Here is a 21,899-nt window from a genome sequence, read left to right on the forward strand (position 1 = left end):
ATATCATAATGTAAAATATATAGAATATGAGAAGAATATAGAATAAGAACATAGACTGCAGCTGTTGCTTCATTTTCCTCACAATGGTGTGTTCCTGTATCAAGTAAAATGATGGGGTCGGGGGAGCTTTCGTCATTTGGATTTGTTTTTAAGGTCTTGAATTAAGACTAAAACAACAATCATTTAAGTGAAAGAAAACTGTGTGTATGTGCCCTGCAATTGTCTGGCAACCCGTTCAAGGTCTACCCCGCCTACTGCCAGAAGACAGCTGGGATAGGCTCCAGCAGGCCCGCAACCCTCGTGAGGATATGCAGTTCGAATAATGGATGGATGGATGTATTAATCAGTTTTAATGACACATTTGGGGGCCACTGAAAAACTCGGCGCCCCAGAAAATTGCTTGTGTTTGCCTAATGGTCAGTCTTTGTGAGGGAAAGTACTGTCTGCCTCACAACTTATGTCGTTTTATGCAATCAGCCAAACTTAATTTGCTACACAAAAAATAATAAATACATTAGCCTATAGGAACGTTTAGAGTGCATATTAAATGTGTCTGAGAGCATTATATTGGAGATGTGAAGTGAGACAGAAATAGGTACTTGCCAATTTGAGGTGAGGTTGAGGCTGCTTGCTACCGCATTGCACATCCTGCCTATGTATTTGAACAGGAAATCAGCAAATTCAGCAGTTTTGACTATGAAATCATGCACATTATTGGATTAAAAAAAAAAGTCAATATGAAGCACAGACCAGAGAACTAAAAATGAAAATAATTTTATTGAATCATTATATGGTTATTTTTTCTACAGTCCATGATGCAGGGAAGGGCCTCCCCTGACCACACATCACTGATCCACTTGGGAATTTTGAAAAATGTCTCTTTGTCTTTGTGTTTTGGCAGGGAAAGCAGATGTGTTCTATTGTCAAGGTAAAACTGATTGTTGATGAATCACATCTTGAAAATCATAAGTAGTCAAGTATCGCTCTTGACTGTTGTTAAAGGTTTAAATGAGAAAAAAACAGGATTACATCCATACTGTGGCAACACCTGGCAGCGTCATTCCAATACAACAATGGCATCGAAACAAACGTTTTTGGACATTCATCCCATTAAAATGATATATTAAAAAAGAACGGGTAATGGATAAATTGATTCAAGCGTTTTCCCAGTGGACCCTAGTTTACTTTATTGCTGCCGTTTTACAGTGTCAGATGGATCCTCCTGTAGAGCGCCAGCCGCAGCTTGAGAAAAATAAAGCAAAACCTTTTTTTATTTTTTTCTTGCAGTGAAGATAGGACACAGTCACAGGTGATCAGAGAACTACAGCAAATGGAATATCCTGAAATCAGTTTTGATAACAATAACAACGGACGTGCATGTGTGGGAGGGGGTTGTCTGAGACAGAAATATGAACATCGACATTGATTATTTCTGGATTTGCCCTTGGTGTTATTGTGCCTTAAATGATTTTCTTCAGCAATCTTATTGCCTGCAGTGGCCTTATAGTCAAGTGTGACACGCACTTGACAACCTGAAATGTTTTGGTTTTTTTTTACGTGGTCAACAGCCGGTTTTTTTTCCTCCTTTGTCTTGAAGGAATAACTGGCGGATATAGATAATGTTTCTACACAAAGTAAACCTACACGTAAAACATCAATTGGCCTCGTTTGAACACCAACATATGTTGAAGACTAATCTCCGACAGCAGCTCGATCTTGAAATCCTGCGTTGGAATGCGGGAATTGATTGAATATAAAAGACTCTCTTCTTCTTTTAGAAAACAAGGACTATGACGCCTACCTGTCCTACACCAAAGTGGACCCTGACCAGTGGAGTCAGGAGACCCGTGAGGAGGAACGCTTTGCCCTGGAGATTCTCCCTGACGTGCTGGAGAAGCATTACGGCTACAAACTCTTCATCCCCGACCGGGACCTCATCCCAACTGGAAGTAAGCGCAGAGTTGCCATAACTTTTCACGTTGAGTCTTTTTGTGTCTTTTGTGTTTTTGTCTCGTGTTTTGTGGACATTTGTGGGCACTTGTTCTTCTTCTTTAAAGCACACACTTCTCCTGGAATGTTTGTTGTAGTGTAATATAGTGCACACGGGGAGCTGATGTAATGAACACATTTCTCATCTTGCGTGCCTCGCCGCATGCATTTTTAAACCACGGAAAATTCCGTCTGAACAAATTCTCATGCATGCTAACCGTGCTTGGGAGGCTGTCTGAGGCGCTAGTACATAGCGCGCTCTAGTTACCAGCGATGCAGGGTGTTTGTACTGTCGGCTTCTCGCGGAACAGATGAAACGGAAACACGTCCTGGTCGGACCATACAGAATTAAACATCAGTGGGAAATGCGTTGAAGGCTCCGAGCCGTTGCTGACTGCGCTGCCTCTTTGCTTTTAATCAAAGCAAATTTGCCGCCGGCGTAAACGCCTGACACAATCATCGTGGATGAATGTCCAATCGGGAGGTTTGTGATTGAATCAAATGTGAAATGAAATATCAATGGGAGAAGATGAGGCCACTTTGACGAAGGCTGTTGTGTTGAGCATGTCCTGTGTTGTGTGTTCTTGACCTGAATGTCAACATGTTTATGTTTAGGTCTCACCACTGAGCATTACCAGGATGACACGCGACTGTTTGGAGGTACTTTGTCCTGAATCTTTTTGACATGCTATCCAATCATCAAGTTCAGATCCTCACAGGATGATAAGAATAGATGCATCGAGAAAACTCAACTCAAGCCGGGGTACACACATACCGATTTTTAGCATCTTGACCGATTTTGAAAATACGAGAGACATTTTAAGTTTCAACTCAATGTTTTAAGTTTTGCTGTTGGCTTTCCTCTATTTCACAACAAAGAAATAAGAGTTTACAGAACGGTTGTCCCTTCTATGGAACCCCAACATAAAGACATAAGTAAAACAACAACTTGCAACTTTTTTTCCGCTCGCTAACATTGTTGCCATGAATTTCAGTAACTTGTATTTTACATTTTTTTCCAACTTAAATGACTGTTTTAGGCCAAAAGAAAGATACAAGTTATGTTTTTTTGGGGTACTCTTCGTGTAGAAACCATTCCCCTTGACATTTTGATTGCGCTTCCAACGCGCTTATCGTCCAGTTTCACATCACAACCACAGAGTGTGTGCCTGTGTTGACCGCACACGTAAGGATTTGTGATCGCAAACAATGAACAGGTTTAACATTTGCGATTGTCAGCCCGACTGCTTTCTGAGCACATCAGGGAGGAAAAATCAGGCTAATTGCTCAGGATACTTTTTTAGAGATACGTAACACGTGGGCCTTTCTTGACTTAGATCAAGGGGTGAAGGGATTATTGGTTTGTGTGTACCCGTTTTTATCTTTTATATTAGTCGATCACCTCCTGTCAGATTTGTCTGTGGACCCACCTTTTTTCTCCTAATGCCCCACATTGTCCACCACAAACCCCCCCACACTTCAAACTGGTTGTAAAGCAGACAGAAAAAAATGCTGTCACATTTAGTCCCCTCGCTGTGAAGTCGAATCTCTAAGGTCGGACACAATTAATGCCAAAACGCTGGACAAACAGCTTTGTTCCGATTTAGAATCTTGCTGTGAATCGCCCGTTATGGTCGAGGTTATGTTCCAGACTCACTTGTGGTAAGTGAAAACCAGTGATATGGTAAGACCTTAGGAAAACATTTTTTCTACATAACCTGAAAAAAAAAGTTTTGAATTTACTCAATTGTATTTTATGAATTGGCTGCACAAAATAAAATCATTTGGATCCAGGTATATTTTTTTAAGTAGTATATAGTCTACTTTAAAAAAGACCTGGATCCAGATGATTTTATTTCGTGCAACCACTTGATGAGATAAAACAGAGCAAATTCAACAGAAACTCTTCAGCGTAGTTTTACCCCTTCCACGTGCTTTAAACTTTTTAAAACATACTTTTTTAAATAAGTCTACTTCAATTGACATTCTTTCACATTTTGTACATATTGACTTTGTACTGCATTTTAATCCATAGTGACATTCTCAATAGTTATATGAATGTAAAAAGCTGTTAAAACCCATAAAAACAATTAGTTTTAAATTGCACATTTCTACCATGAGGATGAGATTGACAAGGATTCCATTCCAAATTCCCCAAATTGTCCATATGAAATAATTGTAATAAAACCTAGACCAGGCTTGTTAATAATGCAGGCAATAATTCAAGTAACACGTGACCTGTCATACAATAGTGTAAAGTTAATCACTGTGACTTGTAAGCAGGCAAGATGTCTTTTGCCAAAGCTCGGTTCTAACTCCGTGTTCAGATGCAATATATTTTCTAAATATTTTGGTAAATCGGAATTTTAGAGGTTCCACTGTACAGGAAGTTGTCATTTTGTGGTCTAAACAACCTCTGTTCAACTTAATAACAGTTTTTATGAACTGCCTTTTTATTCTTACAGTATTTTTCCTGCCGCTAAGATACAGACCCCTAGTCCACTAAGAGAAAATTATGCTTCTATGCCAAAGCCTTAAAAAAAACAACCGCTCTGATTTATGGATCCAAACTTGAACTGATTGGTTGCAACAGAGAGGGCAGTAAATCGAAGACTATACAATAAAACCTTCAAGCTCCAGCCATCTTGGGTGGGTTATCTGTAGGAAATTGGTCCCCCAGCTCCAGTCATCTTACATTAGGTATTGTTTCATTGGTATAGAACAATACAGGAGGCCTTTTTTGGACAGAGTTCCATTTGTATAGTTGTGACATAAGCTGAATTTGCACTTAAAGGGGAAGTCAAAAAGGAATATCACAAAAACAACAACAAAAAATCATAGAATATGCTAAAATAAAAGGTGCAGGGCTGAGAAGGAGGGGGCGGAGCTTGCCCACACCAATCAGATCCCTGCGGCAGAAGAAGGCCAAGATGACATTTGGAATTTTCTATTTGAGGCGCGGTTTGATAATAATTTGTAATACCTTTATAAATAAATGGCTAGTGGATTTTACTTGGTGAACCAGAAGAATGCATGAAGACTCTTTGCAACTTCCGCTGACAAGGTGTCACTTCAGCATACTTCCTTGGCACCTTACTTCGTTATTTAGACTTCACGGCATCGTATGGCAATTCAGGGAAACAAAGGAAGAAAGAGCGCAAATGCTGTCAATACTGTGAAAATGGGCCACTGTCTCGTGTCCAACTCTGTGCGTCTATCGTTCAGTGTCGTCCCTTGTCGTCCAACAAACAAAACCTCTTCAATTTTCCCGCCGCTGGAATGTCTTTTTACCAACCATCCTGTCTCCCGCAGCCTACATCGAGGATGTGGCGCGCTGCGTGGACCAGAGCAAGCGGCTCATCATCGTCATGACGCCCAACTACGTGGTGCGGCGCGGCTGGAGCATCTTCGAGCTGGAGACGCGCCTGCGCAACATGCTGGTCACCGGCGAGATCAAGGTGATCCTCATCGAGTGCGCCGAGCTGCGCGGCATTATGAATTACCAGGAGGTGGAGGCCCTCAAGCACACCATCAAGACGCTGACCGTCATCAAGTGGCGCGGCCCCAAGAGCAACAAGCTGCACTCCAAGTTCTGGAAGCAGCTGCAGTACGAGATGCCCTTCAGGCGCACCGAGCCCATGCTGGGCCACGAGCCGGCGCTGGACGTCAGCGAGCAGGGCGCCTTCGGCGAGCTGCAGACCGTCTCCGCCATCTCCATGGCGGCGGCCACATCCACCGCCATGGCCACCGCCCACCCGGAGCTGCGCTCATCCTTCCACAACTCCTACCACACCACCGTGAGGCAGAAACACTACTACCGCAGCTACGAGTTCGACCTGCCCACGGGGGGCACCCTGCCGCCGCTCTCGTCGCTGGGGAGCCAGCACACCTACTGCAACATCCCCCTGACGCTGCTCAACGGCCAGAGGCCGCCCGGGAAGAGCCGCGAGCACAGCCTGGAGGAGGCGCACGCCAACAACGCCATGCTGCCCCTCCTGCCGCGCGAGACCAGCATCTCCAGCGTCATCTGGTAACCCGCTCGCAGCCGGGAGAGTCAACGCGGTCAAAAGTTGTTTTTTCACTTTTGTCCCAGGGGAGACGCCGGTTTTTTCCCCCCCAACAGGACCGACACTCTGTTATGGGTCATTTTCTACGTGGTGATTTTTAATCATCAAAGGACACTCACGTGGAAGAACGCTATCGTGGACACACACTAACACACACATACACGCGTATGCACACACATGCATCCATCCACGCAAAAGGAAAACAGGGTCTTGTACATATACAGTAACTCCATTCATTTGTAGCATTCCTCTTCTGTTCTCTCATTCACACGTCTGTTGCCTTCTCCATCCTAGGAGTTTGCTTTAACTTCCAGAGGTGTATATTTTTATCACTTTTTTTTTTTGTTTCTCTTTTTTTTTTTTTTTACTATTTCAATGCCCATGTGCTTGTTTGAAAAGCCAGTTATGCAGTGTACTCTTTCATTTGAAATCTTTGCATTCTTTCTAGGTTTTCCTGGACATTTTATCAGCTTCCAGGAGCTCTAACGACTTCTTTTTTTTGGGTGTGTTTTGACCTGTAAAAGGTGTATCTACTTAAAAAAAAAAAAAAAGGAATATCACAACAACAAAAATCATAGAATATGCAAAAATAAAAAGTGTGGGGCTGGGAAGGAGGGGGCGGGGCTTGTCCACACCAATCAGATCCCTGCGGCAGAAGAAGACGAAGACGACGTTTGGAATTTTCTATTTGAGACGCTGTTTGAGAATGCCTCACCTTAAAAAAAGAACGTGTAGATTATTTTGAAAAATAACTCTATTTTTATAAGCGGTTGCCTGAGGACTCCAATTTTATTGTTTCATCCACCACGGGAGGACAATTCAGTGTTTTGTACACAACCTTTGAATCCCAAACAAACTCAAATCATTTCATTGTTGTTTGTTTTTAAAAGAAAAAAAATATTCACATTCTGATAACTGCTTTGGTTTCCTATGTAACAATAATTCATGTTTAAAGCAAGAAAAAGAGTACGTTTGTGTTCGGGGGAAAAGACTTTAGATATATTTGAAGGTGTGACTTTTTTGAGTATGCATAGCAAATAGATATGTATTCTATATATAATATAGATATTTATATAAATATATAAACACAATTTTCACGCGGAGAGAAATGTCTATCTTTATAGGAACACGAGTCATGATCAGTTGCCCTTATACTTTCTCACTGCACATTAAAAACAACCTTGATTTCCTTTGTATGCCTCCCCTTTTGTGTGCAACTCTTGCTGGCACTCAAAACTACTACTATACAGTGTATCTGCACACTAAAGTTCAAAAGTTTTGAACTGTTGTTAACCAAAACAGCAACTCCCACCCTTGCATGTGACATCTGTCTGTCAGATGAATTGAAGTACTGTACACCGAAAAGAAATTAGCCCTTTGGACTTACTTAATTCGAATATATATATATCAGTTGCGCATGATTAAAATGTGTTAAACCGCTGTAATTTTCCCATGTTTTCTTACAAAATCAACAAATATGTATTTAACACATATTAATCATGTGCAACTGAAAATCAAGGGGTTTTTTTTCACTGTAGTAAAGTTTCCCGTGCTAGAGTATTTTACTTGACTTGACTTGACTTGTGGAGACACTGTCTTTCATTTAGTGTTCCAGTAGATTATTACATGGTTACCCCACAATGCTGTATATACGGTCATTATGCTTGGGGGGGTGGTCTTCGTTTCTTGTCACTTCCAAACATCCATACATCTTCTATACTCTGTGCAGAATAGTGCAATACTAGCAACAGCCAAGATCCTGCTCAGAACCCTCAAACTCCCAGGCCTCTGGTAGAGGACCTGAGCTTGAAGGAGATATCGCCCAGGTGGGCGAGTGGGCGAGGAAATGATTTTTTTTTAAAAATATATATATTAGGGCTGTCAAAATTAAAGCATTAATTATGGATATAACGCACAAAAAAAAATTAACTCAGTTTTATTTACTTCCTGTATCAACTGACCTCTGCTCACTGTGCAGCCAAATTTAGAGGAGAGTCACAGCCGCAAGGATGACTTTTGCGTAGTTTTACTTTAAAAAGTTGCTTGACGGCTCATTGGAGAAATCCAAAATAATTTGCACACATTGCACAGCCAAATTCAAATGCCATATTAGTTGTACGTCTTTGGTGTATCGTTCAACTGTTGTATTTTACTGGAAAAGGATCTTATTCAGGGATCAAAGAAAGAACAGGTATTAGAACAGTCTTTGAATCGAAGTATACTTTTATTTTTTTTCCACATTTCCACAAGATTTTACTCAACTAAATAACGGTTCCAAGCTTCGTAAAAAATTGTAGTTGAAAAATACGATTAATCGCGATTAAGTATGGAAAATTTCGCGATTAATTAGTTTGAAAAAATGTAATTGTTTGCGGAAGTTGCACTGTACATCTAAGTACATACTCTATAACTTACTCTATAATAATTAGCCGCAAAGACTTCATAGTAGACTGGATAAACAGCTGTCTTCCTGTCCATAAACGTCTTTTCTACAATTAAAACAAGCACACTTCCTGTTTATGCACGAAAGTTGTGCTCCAGGGCCAATGCAGCGCTGCACCCCGCAGGCTGTTATAATTTATGACTACTTATCAATAATTGCACTTCCTGCCCGGGAAAGCATGCTGCGTCTATTGACACGTAAGTGGACAAAGCAACACAAACCTGTGCACATTTCTTTTCACTATGATACAAGTATTATGATTATTATGACTGCATAAATGCTGCCAGACAGTGCCATCTCCTGGGGATTCGCGCACACACACACACACACACACACACACACACACACACAAGCAATAGTTAGGATAGTAAACAACACTGCAACACAACTGTCTGCACAGGACCCAGAGGGAAAGAACTGAAAGTAAAAGTAGGCCAAAATTACAGTCAGAAAAAAAAGGGACTTGAGTTATTTACCACTATAACACTGTGTACAAAAATTGCAGGAACATTAGCTTCACTTGTTAATCTTTTACTTCCTCCCTGAATCTTCATCTTTGGAGTCACGTCTCAAGAAGACATGCTTGGATGAGATGAACTTTAGAGTTTGAAGGAAATCAAAGCTTCGACAGCAGAGGTCATCCGTACGTTTTTGATAGGACCTTCCTCAAACACAAGACGATTGGTTTGACCGGGTGGAGCTCAGTTTTGTGTTTTTGTCGAATGTTTGTGGGAAATGAATTTACCAGCGAAAGTCACTTTTTTTTTTAAGAGGCGGCCATGTTCCTACTTGCTTTGACTGAAAATGACATCACAGAGTCCTTAAGCACTGTGAAGTCATTTTCAGTCAACAGCAAGCAGGAATAACTAACATGTTGCCTCAAAATCTAAAGTTAGTTAAAACATAACAATGACTGAGGCATGACAAGACACCTGAATCTCTGCTCTAACAAGTACACATGAATGACTGCTAGGATTTTTGGGAAATCTGGAAAACGTTTATTTAAAAGTAAATTTTTATTTGGGTTGTGCAAAATTCTTAATTGACGCTCATCTCAGCTCATAATGTGGCATTCTCTTCCCAGAGAGGACACGAACCTTGACCACATAAAGGAAGAAAACTAGTATTCCACGTTTCAGTTGCGTCCTCTGGTGGAGAAGATAATTGCAATGTGACAATTTAAGCATGTGAGAAAAAGCATCGGCCTCAACCTACAGGAAGTGGCTGTGCCAACATTTGCAGGTCCTTTCATTTATGCATCACACCCAAACAAAGACACACATACAGTACACTTGTTAGGACATTAGACACACGCACACACATACACTACATGGTACTGTATTTATATAGCTGGTTAACAGTGTAGCTGGTTAACTGTTGAATGTTGGCAGCCAGCTGGAGGTTTTAATGTGAGACAGCTAAATTAATAGAGTTTTTATTGCTCACAGCAATTAACAAGTTAATTGAAGAGAAAATGATTGTAATGAAAACGAGAGGGCAAGCGAAGTCACGAAAAAGAATTCCTGGGCACGAAAGACCCATTGCCCGCGTGTGCGTGTGCGCGCGCATGTGCGCGTGGTCATGCGTGTGTGTGCGTGTGTGAGAGACAGGATCATACCTATCTACTTACATTTTCATATTTGACCACCAGAGGGCAGAAGAGATTGTTGCCAACAGATGAATCGTTCCTCGGTTATCGTGTGTACAGTATATATATATATATATATATATATATATATATATATATATATATATATATGTTTTATACAAGTCGATGGAAAGTCTACTTAATATATCTGCATTCAGATTATTTTGTTTCATGCAAGCACTTGACGAAATAAAACTGAGTAAATTCAACACACCATTTTTTTCAATATAGGTAGCAGTTTTTTAAAACATCGGTTTTAGTTGTTGGTTTCTTTTGTAAACAAAAATTAAAAATTTTAAATCAGGGATTACAGTGGAAGCTCTCAGGTTCAACACCAAATCGAAAGAACAATATTGATTTTCCATGAAATTGTTCTGGTCTAAAACCTGTCATTACAACATTCATGAGCATGACACTTTCTGACAAACATGTTAGGCAGTAGCCCATCGTATCTGCACTTCTGGTATCCTGCCATGATGTGTACTACATGATGTGTGATAAAATCGCTCAATTTTATTTTGTCAAGTTGTTATACGAAATAAAATCATCTGAATCCAGATGCATTTTAAGTAGACTATGCAGCTATTTAAAAATGCATCTGGATACAGATGATTTTATTTTTCTGCACCCACTTGAAGAAACAAAATTGAGTAAATTCGACAATAACTTTTTATAGTAGTTTTCCCACTTTTCTACCATATTTGGCTGCAATCCTGTCATGTAAATAGCATGCACTCTGGCATAACACTTTGAATCTCAACTGAGTATTAGGCTTAAGGAAATAGTAGCAATCCTAAATTATTAGTGCTATGCTTTTTCCTACGGGGAAAAAATCCAGGACAATGAGACAATATTTTTGGGGTGAAAAAAGATGGAAGATTGTTACAACAAAAGCATATTTTTTAGCAAAAAAGACAATGTGAAAATACATTCAAGAATGTATTGTGTTATGGTATGAAAATATAGTTGCATTTTTTAGCAGAAAAAGAACCTTGCTATACTGCTACAATTTGGTTTCTTTTTTTGTAAAAAGGCATACCGTTATAAAGCAATTCTTTTGTGACAATATTTTTTTTTTTACATACAAAACCTGGTGACAATTGTTTATAAAATGGTGTGTGCTGCGTTTGTCACACTCTGGTGGCCTTGTTTGGCATATCGTTTGGGTTTATATAAAAGACACTTCATTAGGTCCACTTTCACTTTGTAATGGTAAAGAAATCACAGTCGTAAAAAAAACAAAAATCTGCCTTTCCAAAGGTTATTTATATGGGTTTTAACTTACATTTTGATTGCATCTCACCTAATTGTAGGCTCATATTTGTCACAATGGAGTTTTATCAAAACGCAAACAAGCTGCTGGCCTGAATCAGTGTGACCCACATTCACTGAAGGTAACCGTGTGAGTTTTGTCAGCCGTTTATCTGCATGTATCATGTAGCCTCGAGGTCAGCTGACCCTGTGGAAAGTGTGTCAATAACAGCGCTGAAGAACAACACTTGAGGGAGTTTATTTTAGAAAAATAGTTTATAAAACAAATAAGTTAAGCTATGAATTACAGCGGCTGCTTTAACACAACATTAAGCATTCACACACACATTCCTTTTTTGTAAGTGCTTTTCACTTGTCCTAAGAGCTTTAGAGTCCGTCGGGCAACTGGAAGGTCACCTATACTGGCGGCCTGGGAGCGGTGTGTTACTTCCCGTAGAACATCTCCATGAGCACCTCCTCAATGTTGACGCTGCCAATGATAGGCTTGAAGAAGAGCTGGGCCACCACCGACGGACTGATGGACCTCAGCATGGACAGGGCAATGAGCAGCTTGGCAAAGCGCGTCGCGTCCTCATGGTGGATCAGTCGGACATGCTCATTGAGGGCCTGGTGGGCCTCACGCCGCAGTGACTGGATGTACGGCAAGCAGCGAAGACCCTCCAGATCTGAAAAGACATGGAGAACAAGATGGGAAAAGGCAATATTAAGACATGGGACTAAATTCCAGTTTGATAGAAATCCACAAATTCTGAAGATCTTATAGTGCATCCGTTCAATCTAAAGACATCCAATACAAGAGAAGCATTTATAGGCAGAATGTGTGTTATTGTGTTTGCACAATTGTACTGCATCATACTGAGAATTGTTTGTAATATTGTGACTCTTTTGTGTAGTTACCAAAATACCAAAAAACTCTCATTTTGATGCAATGCATCTACAAACAATTCTGCAACAAATGAATGTGATGATGATGATGATGATGATAATGATGATGATAATGATGATGATGATGATGATTATGGGGATGAGGATGATGGTGATGATTGTTATATTTTCCTAAAATAAATCTGCCAAACATTTCATTCTTTGCTTGAAAAGTAAAGTTAATGTATAAGATGAACATACCTTTTCAAATAACTTCAATTATGTTTTTTTAATCATTTAATGTATTGCCATATTTATGATTTTGTTTCCTTAAAAAGCATGACAAATATATTGAAATGTGGAAGTATATTTGTAAAAATAAATTTTAATGTATATGAAAGATATATATATATATATATATATATATATATATATATATATATATATATATATATATATATATATATATATTTGTCGTAGTAGTATTAATGTTACGTACCTTTAGGAAATGTTGTAATTTTTTTTTAATAAACTAAATATAAAAGTATTTTTTCAATAATTTATTTCTTTCTTTTAATTGAAATGTTAAGTAACTTTAGGTAGAATATTATGGCCAATTAAGTTCTAAAATACGTTTCTTTCGTTCAAATATATATTTTAACTTCTGACCAATGGTCCTGACCTGGACACTCTTGGAAAAGAGATTTTTTTCTTTAATAAATTTTAAATAAAACAGTAATTTTGATAATATAAGTAATGTGTGTCAATGAAACACATAATAAAATGAAATGTAACTATTTATTGACTTTTTTAAGTTTTAAAAGTATAACAAATAATAAAATATAATTATTGCATAATGAAATTATATTAAAAAAATACCATTAGAATTCATGTATTATTCATATACTGTATGTTAATGCTGCTTTTAATTAAAATGGTGAGTAAATGTAAATGTGTAAATGATGTACCTAATGTGATGGCCAAATAGCTAGTTACTCTATCAATTTCAAATATGCACTTCTGACATAACTATGAACTTGCAGGTAACTTTACAAAAGGTGTGTGCATGGTTAACACCCCCGTTTTGGGCTGCCTCGAGTTTTGACCCTCAAGGGGATGACGGACGAACCCGGGTTGAAGAGCACGGCTCCCTTCAGGTAGGCGTACTCCTTGGTGCTGATGTCCACACTCCAGCACTTCTTCAGGAAGCCTTTAATGGCTTCAATGTCGGTCAACGAAACGCTGGCTCCTCCACCTCGACTTGGCTCGGCCACTGTCACCACTGCCGCCGCCGCCGCCGCCGCCGCCTCGCTGTGACTCTGAGGCGCCCCGGTGAGGATGCGCTGCAGCATGCTCGGCTCCACCGTCTCCGTGGTCTCAAAGTCCACGCGGTCCTGCGCCAATCCAAGCACCAGCAGAGGCGCCCAGCCGCTCCGGATCAGAACCACCTGCTCTTCCTCGGGCAGCTCCCTGAAGCACGGCACGTTCTTGACGAATCGCAGCGTCTTGACCAGGATGGCAGAGGCGGCTTTGCACGTCACCTGCGGGGAGCGGAGGACCCCGCGGCGCCGCGTTGACCCACAGGAGCACGCCGACTGCTGCTGTTGCTGCTGCTGCTGCTGCTGCTGCTGTTGCTGCTGCTGCTGCTGCCGGGGATCCTGATGTCGCCACCCCGGCCCAGAGGCTACAGAAGAGGCGGTCGAAGAAGAGGAAGAGGTCCTGTGTCTGTGGAGTAATTTCTGTAGCGTTTCGTGTTTTTGTTGTTGTTGTTGCTCCTCTCTGTCACTCTTAAGAATGCTGTAAAGGATGCTGCTGCTGCTACCGCCGTTGTTGCTGCTGCTGCTGCTGCTGCTGTGGAGGCTCGCACCCCGACAGCGGCAGCCCTCCAGCGTCGTGGCCATGACCGCTGGCCGGAGAGCGCGGCACGTCCCTCGGCGGAGGTCAGTGCGGAGGAGGCGCTGTTTTGTTTGGAGCTCCAGATAGCCTCCGAGCGAAGGGCGACTCGCTGTTTGGGGGGGCGCTCCCGTGTGTGCTTGCACTTTCTCCGCTTTTTTTTTTCTTCCTCCACTCACACCCAATGCTCTTTCCGCCTCCCACAAGCACAAGGCACCTCCCTCGCTCTCTCTTTCTCTCTCTCTCTCTCGCTATAGGTAAATGTACTCACCCCGTTAAGTGAGGAGCAAACCGGTCAAGGTACTTCAAAGATTTTAAAAATTAAGTTTTATCATCAAGTGTGAATTGGAGAAACCCGTCCTATTTTCTGTGCTAATAAACTCACTAAAATCCTTATTGAGGATCATTATCCAACAAGTGAATCATCTCAGGGCTGGACTGGCCATCGGGCATTGCAGGCATATGCCTGGTGGGCAGGGCCGCCTTTACCTACTGATAGGCATCGCGGCTAACCAAAGTCAAATACAGTGGTACCTTTACTTACGAAATTAATTGGTTCTAGAAGAAATTTCGTAAGTCACCTGTACTCACTAAAATTGAGACAATGAGCGAACCTTGGCCAACTCTGACGTGAACGCAACATTTGCTGCTTTTGAACACACTTGCAATTGTTTGCTGCTCAGTGGGATATGGGCTGAAATGAGATGCTCAACTCATTTTTTAACATTGACAAACAGATCAGCACGCGTATTTATGCATTTCATAAATTTTAACAAATAATATAGCCAACAAATCAAAAGGTTCACACTAAACTTTTTACGGGCATTCCAACGAGCGCCGCGTTTGTTACGCCCTCCGAGCGAGGCCGGCCAGCTGCACCGGTAGCAGCCACCATGGCGGAGGCCGTGAGCGAGCATACGCCTAGTCGGGCCGGTCACCGCCACAGCCGCCCGCCCACCAGCCAGCCCCACCCTCCGAGGCAGCCCGGTTGCTCCTGCTAGTATGCGTTTCTAAAAGATAAAAGCCGTGCAATTCTAAATCCACATGGCCCGTAACCTAAAAGATGTAACCATCTTAAGCCTTTGTACGATCGCAAGGACTCACCGGTTGCATCCGCCGTCGTTGAAAAAGCACTCCTGGTGCATCTGTGATATTCCAACCTGTCCAGTCATTATGTCCTTTTCATCAAAGTGAGATGTGAGTTCACTTGGACAGATTATTGAGTATATTGAATATTGAATGTTGAACACTGCCATCTTGGCTGCGGAAGCAAATACACGCGGGGATTATTCATGTGACATCTATAACGGGAACAACCTCTATATTGGGATTGGCTGAAAATTTTCATAGTATATTGCATGGGTGTGTGATTGGTCCACGAATGCCACAATGGCATGATTGACTGAAATAAACAAATGACAGAATAATGTGGAATTTAATGCCTTCCGAAGTGGCAAGTGAATGACAGAAATGTCAACAAGTGGTAGAAAAATATAAAACTATTCAATGATTTGACTTCTGATAGGCCCTCGCTACTACGGTCACGGCACAGAATCGCCTGCGGGTTGGTCAACTCATGCCAAGAATGTAAAGTGATTGACATAAAAATCAACGACACTATGTTTTAAGTTTTTTTTTTATTCTGATAGGCCTCAACCTTCGTTGGCCCGTAAGACCATTAGTTAGTAAAGTCGGCCCTGCTGGTGGGGCAGCATCTTTGGGGGATGTTGCGGTGCTATTTACCAAAACAAAAGTCTGTAGGGGGTGTGCGGCAAATGTGCAATGCTGCAACAGTAAATGCAAATCCACTGTTGTTTTTTTTCATAAAATGTTTATACGTAGCATAGTGTCTTTAGACATGCACGTGCCTTTATAAGAGGTGGGGCCTGGTGGGGTGGCATGTGACTTCGGCAAGTCAGTGTGTGGGTCGAGCTGTGTCAAACAGCAGTTCTGCATGAGTGTGCTCACTGTGTTTATGTGTTTTACGGTTCGCCCAGCAATCAATAAATGGCTGAAAAGCGCATCACCATCTGTGGCGCGCCTTTGTGATTGTAACTAAGTATGCAACTGTCAAATCCCATCCAAATGATCGATACGGGGAACACTATAGAGACACTTGTGTAAAAATGACTTGCAAAAGTAGATGTACCGATTCATCTCCTTTAATTATAGGATGTGTACTTTGTCACTTCCCAACACTGCTCATTACACTCACACACACTCACACACTTGTATCACACTGGTCGTCGTGAGCAGTTGTGATGTCATTTTCTGTCGACAGAAGACAAAATGGCTGCCCCCAGAGATGGCTAAAAACGAGTGGATTAACACTTATTCCACAAACACAATATTTATCAGAATGCCCTGTTTCAACTAGTGGGCTTGCATAGAACATGTTCTTGAAAAAAAATGTTTGCGTTGACTACTGCTTTAAGGACATCTGAGCGAGTGTGAATCCTAATGTCCAACAAACACGGCGGTCTTGTTTTGCTTCCCCTCTGAGCCTGGCCTGGATTTATCTTAACTACCAGGGGTCCAGGTGTTCTAGGTTAGCATAAGTATTTTTTAGAGTGACTTTGTTAGTTTATTTATTTATTTATTTATAAAATTCATATTTTAGTTTAGGTTTTTTTACATACATTTTTACATAAGTATTTCATTCATTCATTCATTCATTATCCATACTGCTTATCCTCACAAGGGTCACGGGCGTGCTGGAGCCTATCCCAGCTGTCTTTGGGCAGTAGGCGGGGGACACCCTGAATTGGATGCCAGCCAATCACAGGGTACACAGAGACAGACATTCACACTCACAATCACACCTAGGGGCAATTTAGACAGTCCAATCAACTTACCATGCATGTTTTTGGAATGTGGGAGGAAACCGGAGTACCCGGAGGAAACCCACGCAGGCACGGGGAGAACATGCAAACTCCACACAGGGAGGCCGGAGCCGGGATCGAAGCCACGACCTCTGAACTGTGAGGCGGACGTGCTAACCAGTCGACCACCGTGCCGCCACATAAGTATTTGTGAAGTGCAAATTAAAAAAAAAAAAAAGGGTAACTACAAGCTCACATGTAATTGATAGATGAAAACAAAGGACAATTTTCACTTTAATTAATTTTAGTGTGTTTCATAAAAATAAACTGTAGTTTCAGTTGGTTATCTAATTTTTAAAGAAGTCTCGTTTTATTTGATTTTGTCAAATATAATGTGTTTTTCGTTACCTTGAATTTGTCTAATTTGACAGTGCGCTCGTAAATAAGATATCATATTGGAAGTATTGCCTCCTCTCACAGCCAGTCTTTGTAAGCACATTTGGAATATGGCACATTGTCTTTGAAAAATTCAGAGCACCAAAGCTTCAGCAAGGAGGCCGACTCTCCAGACAAGTGTGACCGTTGTTTGAAACGTCATTTTTGGATGAGTGGTGCAGGCGTACCCCCAGAGTGAGTGGCCTTGGGAAAAAAAGTAAATCAAGCTAACGCTGGGAGATTAAAATCTAATATATAGCGACCTATGATCAAATCAGTTTGCGAAAAGCCTCTAGAACGCATTGTTTGTGTATCTTAGTGCCGTATTAAAGAATACAAACAAGACATGACCGAAACTACACGTAAGCTGCTCGTTTCCTCATTCTCTTTCAAGTGAGCCATGGAAAGGTTGTTAGTTATTCACTGATTTATCCCAAACAAATTGATAAAATTGAAAATGCAGGCTAATATCATTTTCCTGATTAAAATAAAAAACATAAATTGAACTTGTTAGTGAAAAATGGACCATCCAGGCCGGATGATTCGTTTAAAAGCCCAGTCTATTAAGATGAGTGCTCAAAACTCAGCTCTATAAAAAAGTCCCTAAAGTGAAGTCCTTTAAAAAACTTAAGTTCTTAAGTACAAGTACTCAAAGAGAAGTGCTTAAAGCTAAATTTTCAAAGACTGGTCCGTAAAGCCAAGTCTTTGACGTTAACTTCTGAAAGAATAGTTATTACATCTAAGTTCTTAAAGACAAGTTGTCACTGAGAAATCAATAAAGCTAAGTTCTTAAAGACAACTACTGAAAGCTAAGTCCTTACATACAAGTCATTGAGAACCAGTCGTCAAAGCTAGGTTCTTAAAGACCAGTGACAGAGAAGCGCTTAAGAGATTAATCTTTGAAGCTAAATACTCAAAGTCTAGTCCTTGGTGTTGTACTGAAAAAATGTTATTTAACTTTTTTCAAAAAGACAAGTCCTTAAATCAAAGTTTGCAAAGAACAGTCCTTAAAGCTAAGTTCTTAAAAACAAGTTCTAAGACAAGAACTCAAAGAGAAGTCACTAAAGCTGAGTCTTTGAAGACAAAATTTTACACCAACATTTCAGAGGCTAGTCTTAAAGAGAATATATTCTATGCAGGCCCACAAGTTTAAACATGGCATTCTGATTAATATTGCGTTAGTGGAATATGAATTAAACAGTAAAATCCACCCGTTTGTATCTATCTCAGGGAGCGGCCATTCGGTCACTTCTGTCAACTGAAAATGACATCACAGTTGCTCAGGACTCAGGTAATGAACAATCACGGCTCACCTGTTTCTAAAGCTGAGCCATGATTGGTCATTACTGGAGCCCTGAGCAACTTTGATGTCATTTTCAGTCGACAATTGGCAAAATGGGCACAAACGCAATATTAATCACAATCAGAGTGCCATGTTTAAACTAATGGGGCTGCATAGTGCATTTTCTTGTAAATAAATTTTGGGGTTGACTTCCTTTTTAAAGGTAAGCTTTCAAAGAAGAGTTATCAAAGCTCGGTGAATGAAGACAACTGCTTCAAGCGAAATTCTCAAGAGTCCATAAAGTTCTTAAGCACAAGTCCATAAACCTAACTCCTTAAAGAGCCCGAAAAGAAGTGCCTAGTTTGAAAACCGAAGTTCTTAAAGACAAGTCATTAAAAACAAGTACTTAAAAGAAGTTACATGTTCTTGAATTCTTGAATTAACAAGACAAGTCTTCAAAGACAGGAACTTAAAGCTTAGTTCATAAATTTACGTTCTTAACGCCAAGTCATTAAAAATAAGTCCTTGTAAGTCCTGTCCTGATGTAAGTCCTTAAAATCTCAGTCAGTTCTACCCTCACCATTACCTTGATGCTGCATCAGTGTTGTTTATAAGGAAAGCTGGTCCCCAAAAAAATATAGGGCAGTGACAGCTCTGAAGGCTTAATTATTTTAGGGACAATTTATACCATTTTCCACGAGAAAGAAGCTGGAAGAGGCGAGCTGTGAAGGCCAGCCAACAACCTTGACTCGGACACGCTGATATTGATTTAACGGAGAAAACAGGAGCTGGTGAATTATGATGTCATGACTCAGTGCTCTCCTTGCCTTTGTCACTAAAGAGGAATGAGGAGCTGCAGCAGGAGAGGAAGGAAGGGATGGGGAGACTTTGGTGTGTGTGGGGGGGAGGGGTTGTCAGACTTGGAAAAGACGGATCTGGATAAAGCAAATGAATTAGCGATTTAGCCTAATTGCTCCTCAGAAGGAGCGCAGTTGAGGGTCAACTGCTACCTGAACCCTGTGACTAAATAAAGACAAACACTGGAAGCATGAACATAACCATCTATTAAACTGATCTTTAAAAATTGTATTCTGTTGTGTCAAATTGAGTGCTGATTCATCTTGAGAAAAAAGGGATTTGCACCGCAAACAACAAAAGGGCTGTTGATTTATCCATACACCTATTTTCGAGCATGTGTCTTTTTTTTTGTCACGGATTAGCTGGCTTCTACCCCGGGTTGACTGTGTGCGCGAGGTAGGGTACACCCAGACTGGTGGCAAGTTACAATCATAGGGTAAATATACTGTAGACAAGTATTCACACGTTCGTGCTGACGTTGACCGTAAGGGAAGAAAAATGCTCAAATTAGGCCCAATTGTCGGTATGTGTTTATGGGACTTAACACACCACCAGATAAACTTTCAGAGCCTTTATTCATTTTGATTGGAAGGGGGGAAAAATGCTCAAATGCTCAAATTAGGTCAGATTGTGCGATATGTGCGAACTCCACAAAACACACCCGACACCACAAGATAATGGCTCAGACAATCTTTCAGAGAGATCAGTAAATTGCGCCTTTGCTGACATTGATCGCAAGGAAGGTGCCAAATTAGACTCAAATGTTGTTTTGTGTGCATACCACTGAATTGAGTGTGTGTGTCCCTCTAAACGAGGGGTAGGGAACCCCGGTTCCTCGAGAGCCATATCCTGCCTGTTTTGGATCTCTCCCTACTACAACACACTTGACTCAAATGATCAGGATCGTTTCAGACTTCTACCGAGCATGCTGATGAGCTGATCATCAGGTGTGTTGTAGTAGGGAGGGATCCAAAACAACCTTAGAATAGGATATGGCTCTCGGGGAAGCGGAGTTCCCTACCCCTGCGCCAAACACACGCCATGACAGAATAATTGCTCAGGATAAGCTTTCTGTCACATCTGATAATCAGGCCTTTAGTGACTTTGATCATAATTAGCCCTGATTTTCAGTGTGTGCACACCCACTTCGATTACTAAGTGTGCCAACCACTACCACACCAATGTGGTTGGTACCCCAAATGGGAAGGTGATGAAAAATGACCGTTTCATAGTGGTTTTGACAAGTTTTGTGGTGGGAAAAAAAATCAAAGACGAGAGCTACAGCGAGCAGAGGAAGCGCAGCATGTGGCGCAGCGCTCGTGTCAACCAATACGTGAGGGTTTTGTTGCCTTCTGTAAAGAGGACACACAACAACGGCGCGTTCACATTCACGCACAAGCCACGGGTGCGACCTCCGCGTCCCTTTTCATCACCTCGAAGGTCGCCGCCGTGAATGAGTTCGCCACCGTTAAAAAAACACCTTTTTGCAAAGGCGCTCGGCAACACATTGTTCCCGCCGCTGAACATCTTTGTATTGATTGAGCAGACGAGAGAAAGCAGCCAGCTTCTTTCACATGTTTATATCAAGGCCGCCGCGGGATAAACAGCCTTCACTCAGTTCCTCTCTTGCACGCTCAAGGCCCAGCCGGCAGCGCTTATAAAGACGCTGCCGTCTCAAGGAGAGATGACATGATGTCTTGTTGCAAACACGCCGCCGCTAATGCAGCAGCAGCACATCTACGGTGCTTTTAACTTGCGTCTGTACACTGCGCGAGGTGTACTTTGAGTTTGCCACCCTACCTTTGGTCAGCCAGGGGCTCTTACTTCACCCTGTTCGAGTTGCTTGCAGCTGGACAGGCTGCATAGACACAAAGACTTTTACTCCCCACATCTGAAAACAGCTGCACTCTCTACTTCTTACTTTGTCAAGGCTGATTACTTGGTTCAATCTCCACGGATGACGATGTGATGTTTGTGTGTGATTGAGATCTTATTGATTTGGTCTTATAAATTGGGAGAAAACGGGGACGGTCGCAACATGGAGGATACAGGGAGCATTAATGACGACGGCAATAGAGTCAGAGAAGAAAGCAAGATATTCCCAACTCATGCCCTTATTTCAGAAAATGGGCACTTCTTCATTCAGGTTAAGGTGTCATCTTAACTTCCAGTAGGCATGTAAACTCACAGCGACAACATGGGAAATGTGTTCAAACTCAACACCGAATTGACATTGAACATAGCGGGACACTGCAATGTTGGCTGGATAAGCTATCTATAGGAGTTAAGAAGTTAAGAACACAATTAAAGTTGATAAGTTTTGAGT

At 41.3% G+C, this 21,899-nt stretch overlaps 2 protein-coding genes across 5 annotated transcripts in view; one reads left to right on the forward strand and one right to left on the reverse strand.

Annotated features, from left to right (window-relative positions):
* il1rapl1a (interleukin 1 receptor accessory protein-like 1a) overlaps positions 1 to 7,248 on the forward strand; it is a 271,904-nt gene extending 264,656 nt beyond the window's left edge. For 2 of the 4 annotated variants that reach the window (XM_086052044.1, XM_086052045.1), the window contains 3 exons: positions 1,779 to 1,949; positions 2,605 to 2,649; positions 5,302 to 7,248. In XM_086052044.1, the coding sequence (XP_085908170.1) occupies positions 1,779 to 1,949; positions 2,605 to 2,649; positions 5,302 to 6,023 (938 nt within the window). In that variant the 3' untranslated portion in view covers positions 6,024 to 7,248. The remainder of the gene's footprint in view (positions 1 to 1,778; positions 1,950 to 2,604; positions 2,650 to 5,301) is intronic. The other 2 variants (XM_086052047.1, XM_086052048.1) reach the window with 1 other exon arrangement.
* Positions 7,249 to 11,641: 4,393 nt separating this feature from the next.
* Positions 11,642 to 14,251, reverse strand: nr0b1 (nuclear receptor subfamily 0, group B, member 1). The gene is made up of 2 exons (XM_086051634.1): positions 13,413 to 14,251; positions 11,642 to 12,084 (listed from the first exon to the last, which is right to left on the reverse strand). The coding sequence occupies exons 1-2, from the start codon at positions 14,182 to 14,184 to the stop codon at positions 11,843 to 11,845; spliced, it is 1,014 nt and encodes a 337-aa protein (XP_085907760.1). The 5' UTR covers positions 14,185 to 14,251; the 3' UTR covers positions 11,642 to 11,842.
* Between the last annotated feature and the right edge of the window lie 7,648 nt (positions 14,252 to 21,899).

The sequence above is a fragment of the Filicampus tigris genome, chromosome 14, assembly GCF_054856515.1.
Source record: "Filicampus tigris isolate MCC_2025a chromosome 14, RoL_Ftig_1.0, whole genome shotgun sequence".
Classification (NCBI taxonomy): Eukaryota; Metazoa; Chordata; class Actinopteri; order Syngnathiformes; family Syngnathidae; genus Filicampus; species Filicampus tigris.

Coding starts and splice junctions, on each gene's coding strand:
- nr0b1 (XM_086051634.1), bottom strand. CDS start 14,184: ATGGCCACGACGCTGGAGGGCTGCCGCTGTCGGGGTGCGAGCCTCCAC. Junction 12,085..13,412: donor AGCCGTGCTCTTCAACCCGG/GTTCGTCCGTCA, acceptor ATGTCTTTTCAG/ATCTGGAGGGTCTTCGCTGC.